The sequence below is a fragment of the Syngnathus scovelli genome, chromosome 11, assembly GCF_024217435.2.
Source record: "Syngnathus scovelli strain Florida chromosome 11, RoL_Ssco_1.2, whole genome shotgun sequence".
Lineage (NCBI taxonomy): Eukaryota > Metazoa > Chordata > Actinopteri > Syngnathiformes > Syngnathidae > Syngnathus > Syngnathus scovelli.
Genome location: NC_090857.1, coordinates 2,348,183 through 2,367,275, shown reverse-complemented (window position 1 = coordinate 2,367,275; position 19,093 = coordinate 2,348,183). Strand labels below are relative to the sequence as shown.

The window sequence follows — 19,093 nt, the reverse complement described above, 5'->3', positions numbered from 1 at the left end:
CGCTGAGATAATACTATTTTGAAATGGTTTTGTGCAGGTTGGGATCACACAATACCGCGGAAGAGTGATACAGCTTCTTGACTACTCTTTATTGTTTTATCTTTATCCATCTTTGAAACAAACTGAGGTTTGGCTTATTTTCCTAAAGTTACTTTTGTGAAAAATGTTGATTGCCTTTATTAAATTAGGGCGACACAGCAGTAAAAAGGAAAAAACTCATCCTATTGAATACATTAAAAGTGAAATGTATTTTATTCACATTTTTATTAAACTCATGAAAAAAATTTAAGAACTGTTTTCATCCACCCATATTTCTTGAAATATATGATAATTTAACATTTGTAATGTGTTAAATCAAAATGTAAATTTTATCTACGGAGCGAGTGTCTCACCCAAACTGTTGCGTAATCCATTAGGTGTGCAGGACAAATGCGTTCAATGACCTCAGTAAATATTAGCATCTCAGCAGGTCTGGGCTCGTGATTTAATTATGGCTTGCTCATCTGACGCGAAATGAATCACGCGTGCCCTCTTAGTGACGGTACCGACAGATGTTTTGGAACCACATAACATTAAATTACATGTAGCGTGATTTATATGACAGTTTGGTGCAAGAAGACACGGGACGCAGTTGTGGTGGGTCAGCTTGCTACAACTTTATTTCAAACATTTTCTCTGTGTGTATGTATGTGTATATATATATATATATATATATATATATATATATACATATATATATATATATTATATATATATATTATATATATATATATATATATATATATAATATATATATATAATATATATATATATACATACTCATACTCCCCTATTGTCGTGGCTAACAACAGATCTTTAACAAAATAGTTCTAGTAGCACATCATTCAATAGCATTTTCATTTTACAATTTTCTCTTGCTCTATCCGTGTACTGTAGTGTTTCTCACGATAATTCCTTTATTTTCTTCTTTTCAAACATGGATGTGACGAGACACTACACAAACAGTGATACACAGCGCTACACAACTTCCCGCACGCGCACACAAATGCGTGCAAAAAAAGGTGCTACAGCGTAAGGTCCTTTTGTTGACATGAAATTTGGCGCTTGGACTTCGGAAGCAAGTTGATATGAAGTTGATGCAAAAATTGGTGTAAGTTTGACAAGGACGTTTTTGACTTGAAGGTTGACAAACTTGTAAACTGACAAAATATGACCAAGTTTGTAATGTCAACATGAAGTTGGCCGGAAGTTGACAAATAGTTGACAAACTTAATGTTAACTTGGCAAGCAACATGGAAAATTTGGATGTCACAGTTACAAAAGTTGACCAAGTGAACATGAAGTTGTCAAAAGTTGAAAAACATTTGACAAAAAAGACAAATCTAAAGTTGGCGGGAAGTTGACAAACTTGGCAATTGGAATATCTGACAAAAGTTTTAGAATGTTGACCAAAAAAAAGCTGTTGACAACGTGAAGTCAATGTGAAATGGATCAAGTTGATAAAGGTGATACAGAGTTGACAGCGGTTCACAGAAAGTTTTTTTTTTACTTGCTATTGATTGAAGTGTGAAAATGCTCACAAACTGCACAACACGAACATTGACGCACTGGGAATCTGTGTGAGCGTGCGAGAGGTTGTGTGCACAAATTTCTGTGTTAAGTTACATTAGAGGCACTTTGACCCCCTTTTCGTGTGCCCTCAAAGTTAACATAAAAAAAAACATTTGTTTTTACCATATTTGATAAGTTGGTTTCAAGTTTCAAAACCTCTCTCCCACTCCCTCGGAAAAAAAAAATCAATAATGGGGGTGAAAAACTGGTGGCCATTTCAGATGTCATTAAACATGGCCAACTTAGAGCCGAGCCGAGCAGAGCTTCCACTAAAGAACTCAAATTTCTCTTCTTAGGACAAAAATACAATCGAGTTCTTTTTTTTTTTTTTTTATGGACAGCAATGATATTTATTTAAAATGTTCAAATCTGACAAATAAGCGACGAGTTACCATGTTGCCAATCAATGAGTTTTTGTTTTTCTTCTGAAACAAAGTCGTTTTGTTTTTTGAAAACTTTTTTGCATTTTTGTCAGCAACCAAAATCCTGCATCTCAAAATGTGGGATATATATTCTCAAAACACAAAGCTATTTTTGGGGGGTTTAAGATAAAAGCAAAAAAAAAAAACCAACAAATGGTTATTTAGTTATTTATGCTAGTCGGACAGAACGGGCAAAAACGATTGGGCCGCAAGGTGGCTTTCTTCGTGTGGAAGTTCGGTTGGCTCCGTGGCAATTTGACAAAAACAAACAACGGAGAAATAATCACCACGACTGAGTAAGAGCACAGATTATTAAAAAATGAGAAACCCCCCAAAATAAACTAAACTTCCCGCCGCTCAACAAAATAAATCTGTGAGAAACCACAACCTTTTATATTCCCTCTACAATTATGTACAATTTGACTTTATACAAGTGACGCAGTGGCGCACTCCTCGCAACAACGCACATACGTGTGTGTCTGTGTGTATTCTTTTTGTAGGGTTGTGACTGAGACATTGTCTGGCCCACACAAGAAAGCCCCAATAAACGGGATGTGCGTGCATGTGCGTGAGACCGAGCGCTTCAGGCCGAGCTGCTCTTGGAGAGGTTGGGGTAGATGATGGCTGCCGTCACGGCGACGATCACTGCGATGGCCGGCATCCAGGGGCTCCAGCCGCCCTGTTGGCAGACACAAAATGTGCACATGCACGCGCAAACCACAAACACACACAACAATGGTTTTGCCGTTAGCAGCTTGTGTGTGGTGTCGATTTTGCTAACTTGGACAGGAGGAGGGAAAGAGAAGTGTTAGTTGGACCTTGAAAGACCCTCAATGTGTAAAAGATTCAGATGGGTTCTTTGTTCCAATTACAAGGCTGCAACAAAAGCCGAGCGAGCGCCAGTCATATTTAATGATGGCCTTGTTGAGACGAGTCACGTCTGTACTCGTCATTGTTTGGACTCATCCTGATGATGTTATCGCATCCCGGATGAACACGCACGCAAGACACGGCCCAATTGACCCAACTTCCAGGGTTGGTCTAATTTTTATCCTGGTAGTTTTAAGGGTGTATTTTTTTTTTTCTCGTTGCATTTAATGGACTTTGTTTTGTGCTCTGAGTGAAAATACAATCTTGGTACCTTGAGGGTCTGCTTGCATAAGAGAACAGGAAGAATTTGAAACAAGGCGGACTGGAAAACAAATTCAAGCAGGGATGCAAAGCAGGCGCAAGCAAGCGTGAGGAAAAAGTAGCCGACGCGCTCGGGACAAAATAGAACTCGGCTCCTTTGAGACAATGTTTTTCCGAAATACGTCAATGGCTAACAACGAGAACATCTTTTGGGTTTGGAGATTTTGAGGAGCAGAGTTCCGAGTGTGCGACGCATTCGCCAACATGCGTGCGCGGCGTCGGGATGAGCAAAGAATGGAAAGAAAATGTCCTCTTGGGAGTTCAGGGTCAAACTCTGTGACAGAATTTAGAATTTGTGTTTCAAATGTGAGCCCCTGAATGCCTCGGGCTTTGGAACATTTTCACGTCGCAGAGAAAGAGACGAAGAGTGTTTATCGGCCCTTTCTGCAACTCTGTACAAGCGGGCATTTTTGCCCCCGCCTTCTTCATCGACCTGTAAAAGGGCCACGGACACGGAATGGAAAGACAAAGTCAATCCGGGAATTTGAAAAAAAATAAATAAATAAAATCCCGGCATTCTGCTGCAGGGCCAATAGAGAAAATTGGAGAGAAGACGTCTTGTGACCAACCCGTGTCAGTAAGTTAGCAAAAGAGGCGGGGTGAAAAATGATGCCTTTTAACAGAAAGTTGCAAAAAGGGGCCGGAAGCGAGACAGGCGGCGACATCGGGGGGGAGGGAGGGAAGGGGGAGACTGGCAGAGACGGACACACGTCGGCATGTACCTTTCTACCACAACTGGCCGAAACACCAGTAGAGCAGAGCCAGGACAAGACCCATGAAAATGGCTTGGGCAGGCTGCAGTATGGATGGCTATTGGGAGGGAAGGGGGGGGGGGGGGGGGGGGGGGGGGGGGGGTTGAGGAGAGGAGAGGGATAAGAAGAAATCAGCCGGCAAATAAACATGGGAGGACACAGCAGCGGTGGCAAGGGAAAAGGGTAAAAAAAAAAAAAAAAATTGTGAGGGTTGCCCCGCAACGCCTGTCAGTCATTATGACATCACTTCCTCCACAAAGGTCATGACCTCACTATTGCAGGAATGGCCACAAAACCTTTTTTGGAATTCCTAACCCAAAGTTACACTCTGTTAATTCAACAATTTAAAAAAATGTCAATGCAATTATAACGGCCATTAACTTTTCGGTGAATTTAGAATGTGCGTGGTCAGACCAGGTAATTCAAATAGGCTTCATTCGGCCTTCGGAGCTTCATCGGGCCACTTGTTACGATCTGGTGGAAAGGCCACGTCTGCAGACATATGGTAAGAATTGACAAATAAATGATGTCAAGCTCTTTGTTTATCCGGCCACGAGATTGCGTTTATCCGAGCTAAACATCCTGACGCAGGGTCGGAAGAGGAGGAAACAACGGGTGAGGAGCAGCGTCAAACCCGCGTCGTGCCACCACACCTCAGCTGACCTCAAGGGTTTGAATTTGGTCAAGTGGCGGACAACCGTCAGAGGTTCCACTGAACTTGGGTTTCTTGGGTGTCCAGGAGTGCGACTCACAAACAACAAAATACACACACACGCAGGCACGCCACTTTTTCTGCTGCAAATGAACAAGAAAACTAAAAGCAGGGAAACATCAAGAAGCAAACCCAAAAACCAGCTACAGGTGATTGCTTGTCTTTGCCCCGACGTGCACCCTCATAGTCGCTGTGTGCATGTGTGTGCACACGTGCACTCACAGAGCTGTTCTTGTCCTGCAGCAGCTTCAGGTTGTTCCTGCACTGCTCCAGCTCCTGGTGGATGTTAGTCTTCTCCTGCTCCGTTTTCTCGTAGCGCTGGCGGAGGTCCGACAGCAGCGACTGCGTGTCTTCATACTGTGACACAAAGTTAGCCGTACGTCATATAATTGGGTGGTCCCCAACCTTAGGATTACTTTTAAAAACAATTCTAGAAAATCAAAATCAAATGTCGAAAGCATCGATAAATCAAATAATCGCAGATTACGGACGTCCCACTGATATAATGAACAGACAAGTGTTGTGTGTGTGTGTATGAGTACTTCTTTCTGCAGCGTTTGCGTGCGGTCCTGGGCCTGGTCCAGCTGGCTCTTCAGCCGACATTCGTCCTGCTGGTGCTGGTTCTTTAGAGAACCCAGCTTGCCATGCAGAACCTCTTCCCGCTTCTCCAGAGACTCCAGAGCGCCACCGAGGACCACACTCTGAGCCCTGGTGCTGCAGAGACCCAAGCGGGGGTAAAAAAAAAAAAAAAAAAAAACTCTTTTAGATCAACGCAGTCATTTGCAAAATGACTACTACGGTTACATCCCAATTTGAGTTGACATCTAATTGGGCAAATTAGTAGGGGAGCAATTAGTAGTCGCATCTTTTGGCTTTTTGTTGACAGTTCTGATCCCTAATCTCAGGGACGGGCGAGATAGCGAAGGTTCACTGTCATCAATCGGGTGTACCTGCACAGTTCGGCCTCCAGGCAGTGCAGTTTGTCCGTGAGCGTTGCCTTCTCCTCCTTCAGGCCGTCACAGTCCAGCTGCAAAGACGCACACCTCTGCTGCAGTGTGGCGCATTCCCCTAGGACCAAGGAGGCCAGACACACTCGATTAGGACAGCGTTCCCGAGCCGACGGACTTTACAAAGAATCGTAATTCTCTCTGCTTTGTTTAGTTGGACTGGAACAGTTCGAGTTCACTGCCACCATACTGCGTTCATACTTTGATGTGTGACGACAGTGGTGGAGAAGGCCTGCTTTGGGGGCGCTTGTTTGACTTTTTACTGGCCTACCCTGCAGCTGACTTGCGTTGTCGCCTTGCTGCTGCTGTCGCGCAAAGTCCTCCTGCAGCCGGCCGATCTCCTCTTCGTACTTGGCGGCTGTGCTCCTCCAGCGCTCCAGCTCGCGGCGCACGCTGCCCAGGTCCTCCTGCTGGGCGGCGATGTCGCGCTCCCGCTCCGCCGTGGCCGCCTCCATGGCATGCCGCAGGACGAGGATCTGTGACAGGCGAGAGGGAGGACGCGCGTGAGACGTGAAATGGTTTGTGAGGAGCCGTCACAAACGGAGGGGCAGAGACCTCCTCCTGGGCGGAGTTGAGGTCCTCCATACCGGCCTGCAGCTTCTCGAGCTGAGCTGTACGTGCACAAAACATATAAGGCAGAAGTGGAAGGTCAACAAACAAGCAGAGCAGCAAACTGTAAAAAAGGAGCCACGTTTGTCTGTCATGAATCATAGCCAATTTTTTTTTTGAATGTTTTTTGTATTTCATTCTTAATATTTGTGTACTTTACATCTAATTTTTGTCAGATATTTTAATACGTCTAGTATTTTGTTTTTCCACCTAATCTTTGGTATTTTGGTCTAATATTTGTCATATGTCGACTTGGTGAGCATTGTTTTTTAACATGTTATCAGGTTTGTTTATTTTGGTATTTCACGTGTGCATGTACTAACTCAGCAGGTACTGGATCTGTTTGGTCGACTCCTCAGTCTGTTGAGAGTTAGTCTTCCTCTCCTCCTCCAGCAGAGCTAAATAAAAATAAGAATGCATCCAATTTACATAGCGATTCTCTGGACACTCAAAGACGATAAACAGGAACAAGCGACCTTGCGGTTCCTGAACGACCAGCTCGGGCTGCCACATGCACACATTATCATGTCGAATGAGCTCGAATGCAGATTATGGTTATTATCGCAGAATTTGTTGTCACCTTGAAGCTCCAGACATTTCTGTTTCCCGGTGTTGGCTAAATCCTGGGCCTCCAGAAGCTCCCTGTGGAGGTGGTGGATGACCTGTTCCGTATCGCTGGGCTCCAAGCCGGCCCGATGCAAGTCTGCTACAAAAAAAACAACAAAGCAACATAATTTAGCATCACAAAATGTAAGAGCTTTCCTTACTAATGATACTGTTCGATACTACCTGGAGGACGTACGCCTTACGAGCGTATTATTTTTCTTTCATGTGAACACCACAAAAACATTGCCCGTTGCCACGGTTACCTTTGAGCAGAGCTACTCTGTTCAGCGGTTCGTTGAGCTCCTGGTCGTCCATATTGCCATCTGAAACAGTTTTCATTTGTCATTTTTTCCACTCACAACATTTGATCTCCTATCAGGAGGTGCTACGCGTTCACTTTGATTGTTTTTTTTTTAAACTTGTGAGTTGCACAGGTAAAGTGAAGAAAAGGTGTACAGTATGAAACACTACCTTAGGAAGGACACAACAACTTATGACAATGTCTTCCAAATGAGTTTGGCTGACCTGACGTATCGTCACTGCTGCGGTCTTTGCTAGGACTCAGCGTATCCGACATGTCCGACTCTTTGGCATCGATCTGGCTTCCTGTGGACACACACAGGCGCAGACAAGTAGCATTTGGTGTCAAGGAAGGATGTTGAAGTGATGCATCTTGACGGAGACAACAATCTTTGTCAGTCTGGCTTGTTAGCAGAAGTTAGCACGTCTTCATCTTTTGTGATTGCATTTTTTTTTGACTCATCAATTTTAAAAGCGGTAGAAATGATATAGCCGTCAAATACACTAGAGTTGACAATTAGCGTCCATCAAATTGCTAATGTTATCTAATATTGTGATTGCAATGTTTACCTTTGAGTCGACACGGGCTGGCGAGCATGTCGTCTCCGTCTGTCTGGTTGTTCTGTAGGTGGGCATCTGATAAACAAGCAGACAAAACGGATGGCGTGAAGAAACAATTGTGGGATTCATGAACACAATCCCTCCTCTTCAACATTTCTCACCATCAAAGTTGGAAAGTTTGTGGATGGACGAACTGACGGCTTCTTTCAGCTGCTTCACCGCTGCAGTAAGCAAGCAAGCGTGAGAAATTAACAACAACACAACATTGACTTCATTAGGTGGGCTAGATAACGGTTTCATAATTTTCCAGAGATCAAATTTGAAGCTTCTCAGGAGTAACACTCTGAAAACGCAACATCTCAAGCATCTTAGAGACGAGCATGCAAAAGAAATTCCCACGCGCTGAATTAATCACGGGGCTTCCACCGCTGATGAAGAATCCAAGTGGAGGAGTCCGGCGGCAAAGAAAAGAACACCCTCCCCCAAAAGATGGGAAAAACCCCAAGACAAAAAAAAAGCTGAAACACGCCGTGAGGTTGGATTTGTACTCACGCGGACACTCGATCAACTGTTGGATTCGAGTGGTGTCTCCTCCGCTTTTGTTAACGTGACAGTTGTCTGACAGAAACAGAGAAATCGGAGTTACTTGTTCAATGCGTGTTCTCTCGAGACAGAAGATATTGCCGCACAAAGAGCCTCCAGATAAGGCGAGTGACCGCTCGGGAGGAACACGCAAGACGGATGCCACAACGGAGATCTGAGCGGGTATGCGTCAAAATGGCGACAAGAAGTGGATGGACAGAACGCAGACAAAGACGGACGGCTCAAGTGACAAACTCAAATATCGGTTCAAGACTTAGTAGGCAAATTGTTACCAGAACTTCAAATTTAAAAAGTACGTGTGGCTTGCAGCACATTCAGGATTCAAGAGAGACTCCTAACTAAGACTGAATGAGGTCCACGGATTGAATTGAATATGTGGACTACCATCCACATCTCCAACTGCACCGTCGTCCGTGTCTGTGTCTTCATCGTCCTCATCCTCATCTTCCTCGCGGCTCTCGGGCGGCCGCTGATTCAGCTCGTCCTCGGCCGGCCGGTCCTCTGCGGGCGCCGTCGTTGCAGGGGAGGCTTCTTCTTCTTCATCTGTCACGTGACCACATCACACAAACGCCGATTTGCAGAGGGACCCTTCACTGCAGCGTTTTAGTGAGCTCATTCCAACACCAGACGCCAATCAGCAGCCCAACCTTGATCATTGTTTTTCTCCACCCAAGACGCATTTGAGAATCCACCTAGAAAGTCCACGAAGCACCATCGTTTCGCAAAGAGAACCCAAACACCCTTCCCTGTCATTCTAGAGACAAATGAACCGGCTTCACCCAAGTTGTGACACTTGAACCGTGGACAGCAGCAGCGAGAGGAAGAACAAGAACAAGTGATGGAGGGAAACGTACGGATGAAGAGAGACAGAGCAGCATGCAACCCGCAATCAAACTTGCTGCATGCAGGAGCGGAAGTGAGCCGAATGGCCGGAGGAGACACGTGGACTCACCCAGACTGTTGTTTTCCTTAACGCTTTTCTCCTGAAGCTGCTCTAAGCGCACTGTGGACAACAGCAAGGGAAAGAGAAGTTGGCTATCCCAATGGTGGCCATCAGCGTGTTGCGGGGACGCTGCCTTGTTCCCCGAGCACCCGACAAAGCATTGATTCAGATGTAAAACCGTTTTCTGCTCTTTTGTTTACGACTTGAATGTGATTCCTCTCCGATGTTCTGTTAACTTCATATCTAGTCAGCCACACGTAAGCACGAGGGGTCATTTGGAGGTCGTGTGTATCGGGTACCCTGCAGGGCAGCGAGCCTCTCGTTGGTGAAGTCGTTGTCGGCCTGCAGCGCCTCGATGCGTGCCTGAAGAACCTGTTCCTTCTCCTCCATCTCCTCGATGCGCAGCTCCATCTCCCTTTTCTCCGACGCCCCCCGCTGAGTCAGCTCCTCTTGGCGGCCCTCCGCTGCCTACCGGAGGAAATTCATTAGTCAAAATGATCTGAGGAGCGTGCCGGTTGGAGAATTTGAAAGCGCAACAAATGAGGGCGTGTGCTTCATGGGACACCGTCACGAGGCCTCCTCACCTTGATTTTGTCAGTGAGCTCTTTGATTTCATTGACGGCAGCATTGTACTTGCTGGCCAGCTCCCTCAGCTCTTCTTGACCTCGCTGGGACATCTCCTTCAGGTGCGTGCATTCGTCCTCCGTGTTGCTGAGTGAGCGCTGCGGGCGGGTGACAAATGTCTTAAAAAGCTCAGAGCTTCGCGTTGGCGGGCCGACAGCGAGCAAAGCGCGGTTCGCACCTCCACCTCTGACAGCTTCCGGACCACCTCGATCTTTTCCTGCAGGACCCGCCGCAGAGACTCCTTGGCCGTGGTCTCGTAGTTGTGTTTGTCCTCTTGCAGGGCCAGCAGCTCCTTACGAATGCCGTCCTCTGTCTGGGACTGACGACGGACGCCAAAAATGCACTTTGGTTATGGATCAATCTTGAGAACACAATGTGGAGACTCCAGAGAGAAATGTGGCTCACCTTAGAGTAGGCCTGCAGCTGAGTGCCCATCACCTCCAGTCTGGACAGCAGACGGTCTTCATCAATCAGTGCCTGACAAAGGAAAAAGTGTTGGCTCCATCCATCCGTTCGTCCTTCCGAAGAGTTGTTCCCCACCTGCCAGCTGCTCTCCGAGGCCTCCTGAGTAGTGGTGAGCACACGCTGCAGCGTGGCGAGCTTCTGCTCCAGCATCTGCTCTCGGTGTAAGGCCTCCTGTCGCACAGGCCGAACCAGAACAGTATCGAGTCAGCTCGCAACAACTGGCTTAAGTTGAACATTGGTTACCATTGAATATCTCTATTTTTGTGCGATAAGATAAGGCAGCCGTTACCTGTAGATACTGGGAGAGCTGAAACAGTTCCTGAGAATACATACTGGGAGTGTTGGCTGCAACCTAGAAGACACACAAACATACAGTTGAAAAGCTCAAAAGAGTTGAGTGGAATACTATAAAGTTCCTACAATTCGGTGTCCTTGTCACACAAATTCAAAACGCGAATGCTACATTAGCTTACCTAGCTAAGAGGCTAGCTACTGTATTGGTTCATTGAAACAGTACTCTGCTGTTTTACATGACAATGACGCAACAATTTTGCAAACACATTTCACACGTGCTCTTAAAAATTCCGACTTTTCGGGCGGAGAGTCCCAATTTGGCAAACCGTTAATTTATTTGTGCCACTTGATGCTCAAGTCCTACTTATGAATCTCGATGGAGAAAATGTGTTTGGAAATTCCCCTCCAAAAAATTCATTCAAATATTGTGCGAGTATTTGAATCCAGTAACAGAGATCAAGCGGTCAACTTGAAATGGGCCTGGATGTGAAAGACGATCGAGAACCTCATGTCACTTGGTCCAAATGAGGTCAGTCGCACACGTTACATTCCTTAAACAGGTTACACTGGGGCCCCTGCTGTTCTTTCTGACAGTTGGAAGACACACAACAGAACACCACCAGCTCTTCTCTGCAACTTTTATAGCTCAGCTAAGCTAAGCGGACGCCATCTGCACACTCTCACTCCGCCCACTCGTGGAAATATGTAGGGGGAGAGATTGGCGGTGATCCACGCATTCCCAACATCAGCTGACCGCTCCGCACGCACACACCAGGGCAAATCAGAGAAATCCCGTCAGCACTTCACACCCCACCAAGCATGTTACGTCCTCACCTTGTCTACAGGCAGCGGCAGCGGAGCCTGGATGACACTGCAAAGACAGAGAACATTGGGTGGAACCAGATGGGAGGGGAGGACACACAAACAGCAATATTGCCAAGATGGCCATTGACACTGGTTTTCTTGAGTGCTAATTGAAGTGTGTGCATGAATAAATGTGATTAATAATCCGGATTCCAATGTTGGTAAAAAAATAATCCTGATGACCTTCTAGGCCATAATTGCCCATCTGTTAACAAAAACATGAAGTCGAATGTGAGTCACCAACGCAGCTTAACAACATATCTCTGATGGCGTCTTGTTAATGTGTAACCGTCTGGTAACACCTCCAAAAACAACTCTGAGCAAATACAAGTGTCCGTTCGCCGGCTCGCACAAATTAAATTGGACTTGTTATTTAAAAAGCGGTCGGGATTCGTTAAGGCTACTCAATGATGTCAGCTCCTGAAGACTCAAGACCAAAATCAGCGTCACATTTGCGGTGTGGGGAATCGAAATTCCACTTCAACTCAGTGTTGGACCTTAACATCACAAAGTACAAGACAAATAAAAACAGTGCTCGGGCTTGTAGACAAACGCCCGTTACCTTTCTTGTGTTCCTGCTGCATTCGGCGGATGGCGCACCGACACAGGGCGGAGATCAAAGTTCACCCTCACTATCTGCGCCTGACCAACTCGCTGAGATTTCTGACCTGATTTTCCGAGCTGCCGTTTGCAAACATCAACGTTCTCTCCTTAAACGCTCTGAAGCCAGATGCGGAATAAACGGATGGTCCTCCTTGAACTTGTGCTAGCTCCGCCCCTCGAGATGAGCAGTGCGTGAACAAGCGCACCTCATGACTACAGCTAACTTAGGGCGGAGGGGGGACAGACTGACTCACCTCATCAGGTGACGAAGGAGGCGGTCTGCTTCGGCATGGTTAGGGGGAGGTGTTGTGCAAAACAACAACTCGTATTTTTTTATTTTTTAAAAAGGAGGGGGGTCATTTCTGAGGGAAATGAAGCCATCTATTTTATTTAAAGGTCAGAGTTGAGCACAAGTGCGATAGGTTCGCTGCGCTTTTTGAAGAAAGCTAATCAAGCGATTCATGTCAGAGCTTAATGGATCCGTGTTAGACTTACTCGCTTCGTCGGCGTGCCTCCATCCCTTCAGGCAGGAAGAGTTTGATTGTTGACACAATGCAGCCATGTGTGACTGGAAACACACAAAAAAAATAACATTAGTAATTTCAATTCAATTTTCAATGTCCCCTGTTTGTTGACTCCAGATTGTGGTGATTCTAGAAGCTATTTGGAATGAGGTCATGGAGGATGAACTTTTGCTGGGACGCTAATTTGAAAGGCTTGGTAGTGGAGCTGAAAATCTGACCCAAATGTCCATATTGTGCGCATGTGTGTGTGAGCTTTGAGGTGAGCCGCGAGATGTCCTTAAGGGCACTTGAGGATTCAAGTGCACCACATGCAGGTTAGCAAGGTCACGCTATTAGCGCTGCCTTAATAAAAAAAACTTTTGAGTGTTAATTTTTTTCCGGCAGCCAAACCACAGTGTACCTTTGCGTGTGTTCTCCGTGACATCCACACCGAACTGGATGATGTCTCCGGAGAGGACCTCGCAGGGCGGGCTCTCCTCTGAGCCCCGACTCAACCGCTGGCTGTTAATGAAGGTCCCATTGCTGCTTTTAGTGTCCTGCAGGTAGAACTGTGGGGAGGGAAGGGGGGGGGGGGATACTTTGTGAATTAAATATGAGTCATTTAATACAAAGGATTAAGAATATATAATTGCAATTGACTGGTCGTTGTGGATGTACGATGCCTCTCAGCCCGAGTCATCCACAACCTTATCAGGGACAAGCGCTCCAGACAATAGATGGGTGGAGACCATCTCTCTGAATGTTCTGAACTCCTGCTTCTTTGCCTGTTTTTGGCATCAAGCAAGTTGCCATAACGTGGAGGTTGCTCAACCTCAGACAGTGGCCATGTTTTTTGCTTCAACAAGTTTTAAACTGATGAACGCTGATGTTGGGAATCCTCCAGCAATGGTCATCATTTATTAGCACGCTTGTAAACATTGCGCCGATGCAGGGCGTTACACAACACGGACGCAGCTCTCCTCAAAAAAGGAACAGCGGCACGGTGTGAACAAAAAAAAAAAAACACCAACAACGACAGCAACTCATGCACTCATTCGCACGTCGGGCAGCGACGGCGCGTGAATGTTAAGCACGTACTTACAGAGGCGAGTAAACACGTAAAACGACGCGCGCGCGCACGGGGCTACTGGTCACACACACAAACACACAATTTGATGTAAGCGCATGATAGTGGCGGCCGGCGCGTGGGGGGCGCTTCATCCATCACCTCGTCATTGTGACTGAAAACAAGACAGCGTTGATCTACTGGAGAGGGAGGAGAGAGTCCCACTGAGCTCACCATTCATCAGACTGCAGTGTGCCCACCCGCAGCACACACACATGCGCACACACACTTACCACTTGTCCCCATGGTAACCTGGAGACAGGGAGGAGGGACCTAAGTTAGGGTGGAGGCGCTATATAAATAAAGATGTCTTGTATTGTAGTTGCGCGTTCCACCCAGCAAAATCTCGCACACTTTATGGGCTGGAAAAAAATTGCATTGCATGTTGTACACACAGAGGTTGGAGAGCTGCCGACGTCAGCTCCACGGCCTCCTCTTGCTCGTGTTGTACCTGTGTGCCTTTAAGAGGCGGGGCCTAGCCTGGTTACCAATGACTTTGGAGAGTTGTGGGCGCAGGTTAGCAGCTAACGTTAGCCAGTGTACATACTTAGGTTTAAAAATATATATATTTCGTTAACGTTTGTTGAATAAAGCGTGAACATTACGAAAACATCTTAAACGTAGGACATTCTGTGTCTGTCACAATGTTAAAGTCGAGCAGACGGCTTTTTCTTTCTGTTGTCATGAATGCATCACTTGTCAAGCCAAACCGGCATATTTCATCGCCACAGCCGCCAGATTTCTACACCCACTTTTGGGATGTTTCTCTGAAATACCAAACAGACACCCTATTTTCCTTCCTCCACCATGAACGGATGGAAGGATCGAGTTCTACAAATCGAGTGGAAAATCTGGCCGCACCTGAAGCCTGAAGCAACTTTGTGACTCATCAACAGGAGGGTGTGTTGCTGATTTATATGTACACAGCTAAAACACCGTATGGGTGCTGAAAACACCCGAGAACAAAAGTAAAACCGTAATACCACCACCCTAACCCATGACAAACTGAAAATCAACAGTTTGGCAGCTTCAATGGCCGTATTCCTCAGGTGTCCCCATGTTCTAATAATACATGGCGTGGAAAAACCTTGAAAAAAAATGTCCATGTTGTCAGTACAAGTAAGCACACGCCGGCCTGGCGTTTACGTGCCAACAAGCACCAGAGCTGATAACCCTCACATGCTGCTGATCATCTACCTTTTCCAAGCATTCCTCGCTCACATGACCAAAACATGCAGGACTTAACGCTAAAGTGGGCAAACTGGGGATTACAACCTTGTGGATGAATATCGCTCAAAGACGTCACGGGCGAACCACGTCCTCTTGGAGGATTTGCCGGTGTGATCCGCTCATCTGGCACGTGGATGAGCCGGTGACGCCGGGGGTCGTCAATCTGCTTTAATCTGATACAGATCTGCCTGAGCGGACCACTGAGTGGCTTGCTAGCAGGCTTCGGCTTCTGCGGGGTCACGAAGACACGGCTTGAAAGCGCCCTTTAGATGATGCCGTCTTAATATGTTTGGGTCTGGGGGAGCCCTTACGGAGACAATTCTGTTTTTTTTGCTCATAATATGAAAAATGTAACATAACTGCCATGCCTGAAGCTTTTCATGATCTACAAAGCCATGTTTCAAGTACCACACACTCGTATGTCAGGTTTGGCTGCCAAATAACTCCTACCTTGTAAAAACGGTCACCGGCGTTGAACGCAGATGAACACAAGGAAAAACTGCGGCCGACGTGATCAAACTCTCAAAGTGCAAAGTCACATGGTTTAAAAAAAAAAAAAAAGGGTTTTACTGCAAGAGGAAGTGACAGTTATTGAGCAAAGATACTGCTAGCTAATTCCTGTGCGCATCTGACAACATCTGGTGAACATCAAATGCTCCACGGTTGGCATGCCAATATATTTAGAAATGGCGAAAATGAATTTGCTATATTAAAAAAAACTGGTCGTGGGATGAATCATACATTAAGATACAACTATTCAAATTAACCAACAGAACAATTAGATGAAATATAACCCAATAATCACTACACATCGGGTATTAACGATTCAAAATCAGGACATGACGCTTAGTTGTATTTCTTTGTTGTCGACACCGAATGCTAATCCGATGTAGATGCGGAAAACTCAAAGTTCTAAGTGTCCCCATGGCCCACAATTGGTCTAAGCCTGCAACTCCCCAGGCCTGCTGAACCTGTTCGGCAGCCGAGTGACGACAGATATCCCGCGAGGGCCCGTGCACATTACGCACGTCTGCTACAGACCTCAGATAAGAGGTGTTTAAGAACAAAAACAAACCCCCCCAAAAAAAAAAGTTTAATGGGGCTGCAAAATCCATGAGTGGGTGTAATGTCAAAATTTGCTGGTTGATCCGTGACACTGATCAGATGCGCAAAACAATACTTTTCAGCATATATAGTTGGATTTTTTTCTTAATTCTCACTCTATCGATCGATCGATCTATCTAATGGGCATCGGTTAAATGCGAATTATATGCAGTGGGCCCTCGGGGTGGATAAATCTACATCAGGTGTTGAATTTCCCACTTGTGAATTCCATGCAAGCAGCGTGTCACGGCACCGGTAAACAACAGCGAGACCATAAATGGCAGAAAAATATCCAGCTGTTTCGAGCGGTGTAAAAAGAGCAGCGGCCGTGACTTGTATTCCGCCAAAACGAGGCGTATTTTGTTCAAATAGGTCAGCCCGGCCCAGTTTGTCCGCAGGATTAATGACTCGCAGGTACTTTGTCAAGCGGGCATAACTTGAGAGGCAAATATTTTGGCACGCCAGTGCATGAATCCCGAAGCGTTCCAGGCCTTTTTTTTCCTTTGGCCGTGTAATAATGAGGAACCCAGGGTGCGTGTCTTTATTTAACAACAAGTCCCCTGGATGCTAGGGACATTTTCTATGCTGCTTTGAGATTATTTATCACCTTCCACAACACCACGCTGGATTTGTCTCTGCCGCAGGACCGCATGGCAGACGTGCGCCCTTAAAATAACCCAATTTGTTCGGCTTTAATTAAAAGTTCACACTCTGAGGGGGAAGTCTGCCCAAGGGATGGCAGGTCAAAAAAAAAGAACTAAAGAGAGAGTGTGTTTGTGTGTGCGTGCATTAGTGACAGGCCTTCTGGTAATTTAAACATGACTCAAGATTCTAAGCAGGCCATTTGTGGAGTTGCCGCCTGAAATATTTTAACTGTTTTGGGATCAGGTTTGTGTCAGTCATCCCTCATTTATTGTGGAGGGTATCAAATGAGAACCATGATCTTCAGTACCTAAGACTTACCTTGCCAGTCTTGTGGTCAAACCAGACCAGGGCGTGGTTCCTCGACAGCACCTTGCAGTCGAAGGTGGCGTTGTTCTGCGTCGGCCGGCAGCGAGCCACCGACCGGCCGATTTTGACGGGCTCATCCAGGTACACATGCCTCTCCTGGAATGGGTGCGAGTTGGGTCGGCAGGCGAACACGGCAAGAGGTGAAGGCATTGATTTTGGCTTGAGGGTGTTACTCCAACCGGACACGAGGGACAGCTTTTCTTGATCCAGAGTGGCAGGAGTTGGTGTTCCAATCTCCCTGACGAATAATCAACTGTATCGGGGGCTTGCGTACAGGCTCTGTGGTTGGGGGGGCTGAGGCACTAACTAATAAACATTGTCCGCTGTGCACGACTCAGGTAGAAAAACGATGCCCGCCCGTAAGCATAACGACAGATGCCATGTGTCAAGACTTGCATGACTGAGTACAGAAGGGACAGTCTGGCAAACAGCCCTCCACGTCCATCAAACTAGACCAGTACTGAAGCAAGGTGAGGAGGAAGCTTCCTGCACTACTACAAATGTAATCTTGATTACTTTCGATAATCTGACCAAGGATGAGTCGATAGAACGCCCAGGCGCCTATTCTTCCAGTGCCACTGCACACATTCACTTGTTTTTATAACTATAATTGATTTTAGATTTGCATGTAAGCAAGGGACGAAAACGTTGCTATTAGAACTTCATTCACCATGCAAAAGGTATTCGAGGAACGCAGTTAGAGAATTGAGATGATTACCAGGTAGAAAAGTCAAATCACTTCCGTCCTTCCGTTAAGTAACCGCCGTTTGAATGATATATTTGGGGGGAAATAAGACACTCGCTGGTCGGGATTAGCAGTGCAAACTACAGGGGGTAATGCTAATTGGAGAGCTCGCCAGTAGTAGTGAACAAGTCAAGTGCTAACGCGGCTAGGCGGCTAAGCTAATGAGTGCTCGCAAACTTATCCTTCGGGCCCCGGAAGGCTCTCTGCGTACCCTTCACGACCAGCTCGCTTAACACGTGGGAACGAAATGCCATTTTAGTCGCCCTCGCAAGGCGCTAATCCCCGTCGTTCTGCTACGAGCGACTCAGTGAGAGCTGCCTTAGCTTTGAACAGCTAACCGGCTAAGTGACAGTCGGCGGAAAAATAAAAAACAGAGGGGGAGTTTCTTCTTCAGCGCCCCCTGCTTGGATACACGGAAAATCCCCGGCGCAGGCCCGCTGAACGGCGCTGTCATGCGCTTCCCTCGCTCCGGCTCGCGTCTCCAACTTATTGTCGTCGCCTCGGTGCAGTTTCCTGGTCGGAAGATAGAAGTTGTCCTCCTCCGCGAGTCGCGGCCGCCATCGTGTAACCAAAGAGCCGACTACTGGCCGTGCTGCGTTCACAAACCCAATGACATCAACTCCTATGCTGAGCTCATCAAATCCCGACATACATTTACATACGGTATTGGATGTGTACTACACGTATTTTAAGTAATCGTGTGTATCACAGCATTAAGTGTGTATTACAATTAAGTTTTTTTCCGCTTATACGGAGGTCAAGAAATCTGTGCGATACATTGTGGAGATCTTGGAAGCTGAGAGCAAATCAATACTAAAGCCACCCCAGTGCTCTTCATTATGTTCCACACGTCACAAAGTTCTTAAGGAAGGCATTTGACCTAAGGATTTATGCGGGCATTTCTTTGTAAACTTTACACAAATAAGAGACATTAAATGTGTCCATTATTTTGTACATTGAAATTCATAAATGTGTGTATGAGCATATGAAATTCTAAACAGACAATACGTGTATACAGACTATACAACTGTTTAATATAGTTTTCAAATGATACAATAATTTAATTTAAAAAAAATTACCAAGTGATCCTTGTGAGAATCAGTGTTGAAAACAGAAGTTTTTTTAGAGTTCACTTTTATTAACTGGTGGGTATTTACTTTTCCGAGCTCCCGTGTTGCAGTTGAACATAACTCAGGTTCGTCCTTGC

General features: G+C 46.1%; 1 protein-coding gene across 11 annotated transcripts; it reads right to left on the bottom strand.

Moving 5' to 3' along the window:
* Positions 1-928: 928 nt before the first annotated feature.
* On the bottom strand, positions 929-18,607 carry slmapa (sarcolemma associated protein a). 11 transcript variants are annotated; one of them, XM_049734391.2, is made up of 26 exons: positions 17,094-18,582; positions 13,092-13,239; positions 12,663-12,735; positions 11,535-11,571; positions 10,696-10,758; positions 10,482-10,577; positions 10,347-10,418; positions 10,120-10,260; positions 9,902-10,039; positions 9,617-9,785; positions 9,327-9,377; positions 8,759-8,917; positions 8,324-8,389; positions 7,933-7,992; positions 7,781-7,846; positions 7,436-7,516; positions 7,174-7,233; positions 6,885-7,010; positions 6,628-6,702; positions 6,251-6,306; positions 5,967-6,171; positions 5,639-5,756; positions 5,231-5,402; positions 4,911-5,045; positions 3,947-4,034; positions 929-2,712 (listed from the first exon to the last, which is right to left on the bottom strand). In XM_049734391.2, exons 1-25 carry the CDS (start codon positions 17,289-17,291, stop codon positions 3,951-3,953), a joined length of 2,649 nt encoding a protein of 882 aa, XP_049590348.1. In that variant the 5' UTR covers positions 17,292-18,582; the 3' UTR covers positions 929-2,712; positions 3,947-3,950. The 11 variants fall into 11 exon arrangements, with proteins under 11 accessions (XP_049590348.1, XP_049590354.1, XP_068508535.1 ...); XM_049734397.2 differs by lacking the exon at positions 8,759-8,917 and having other exon boundaries at positions 17,094-18,592; XM_068652434.1 differs by lacking the exon at positions 3,947-4,034 and having other exon boundaries at positions 6,885-7,007; positions 17,094-18,591.
* Positions 18,608-19,093: the final 486 nt, after the last annotated feature.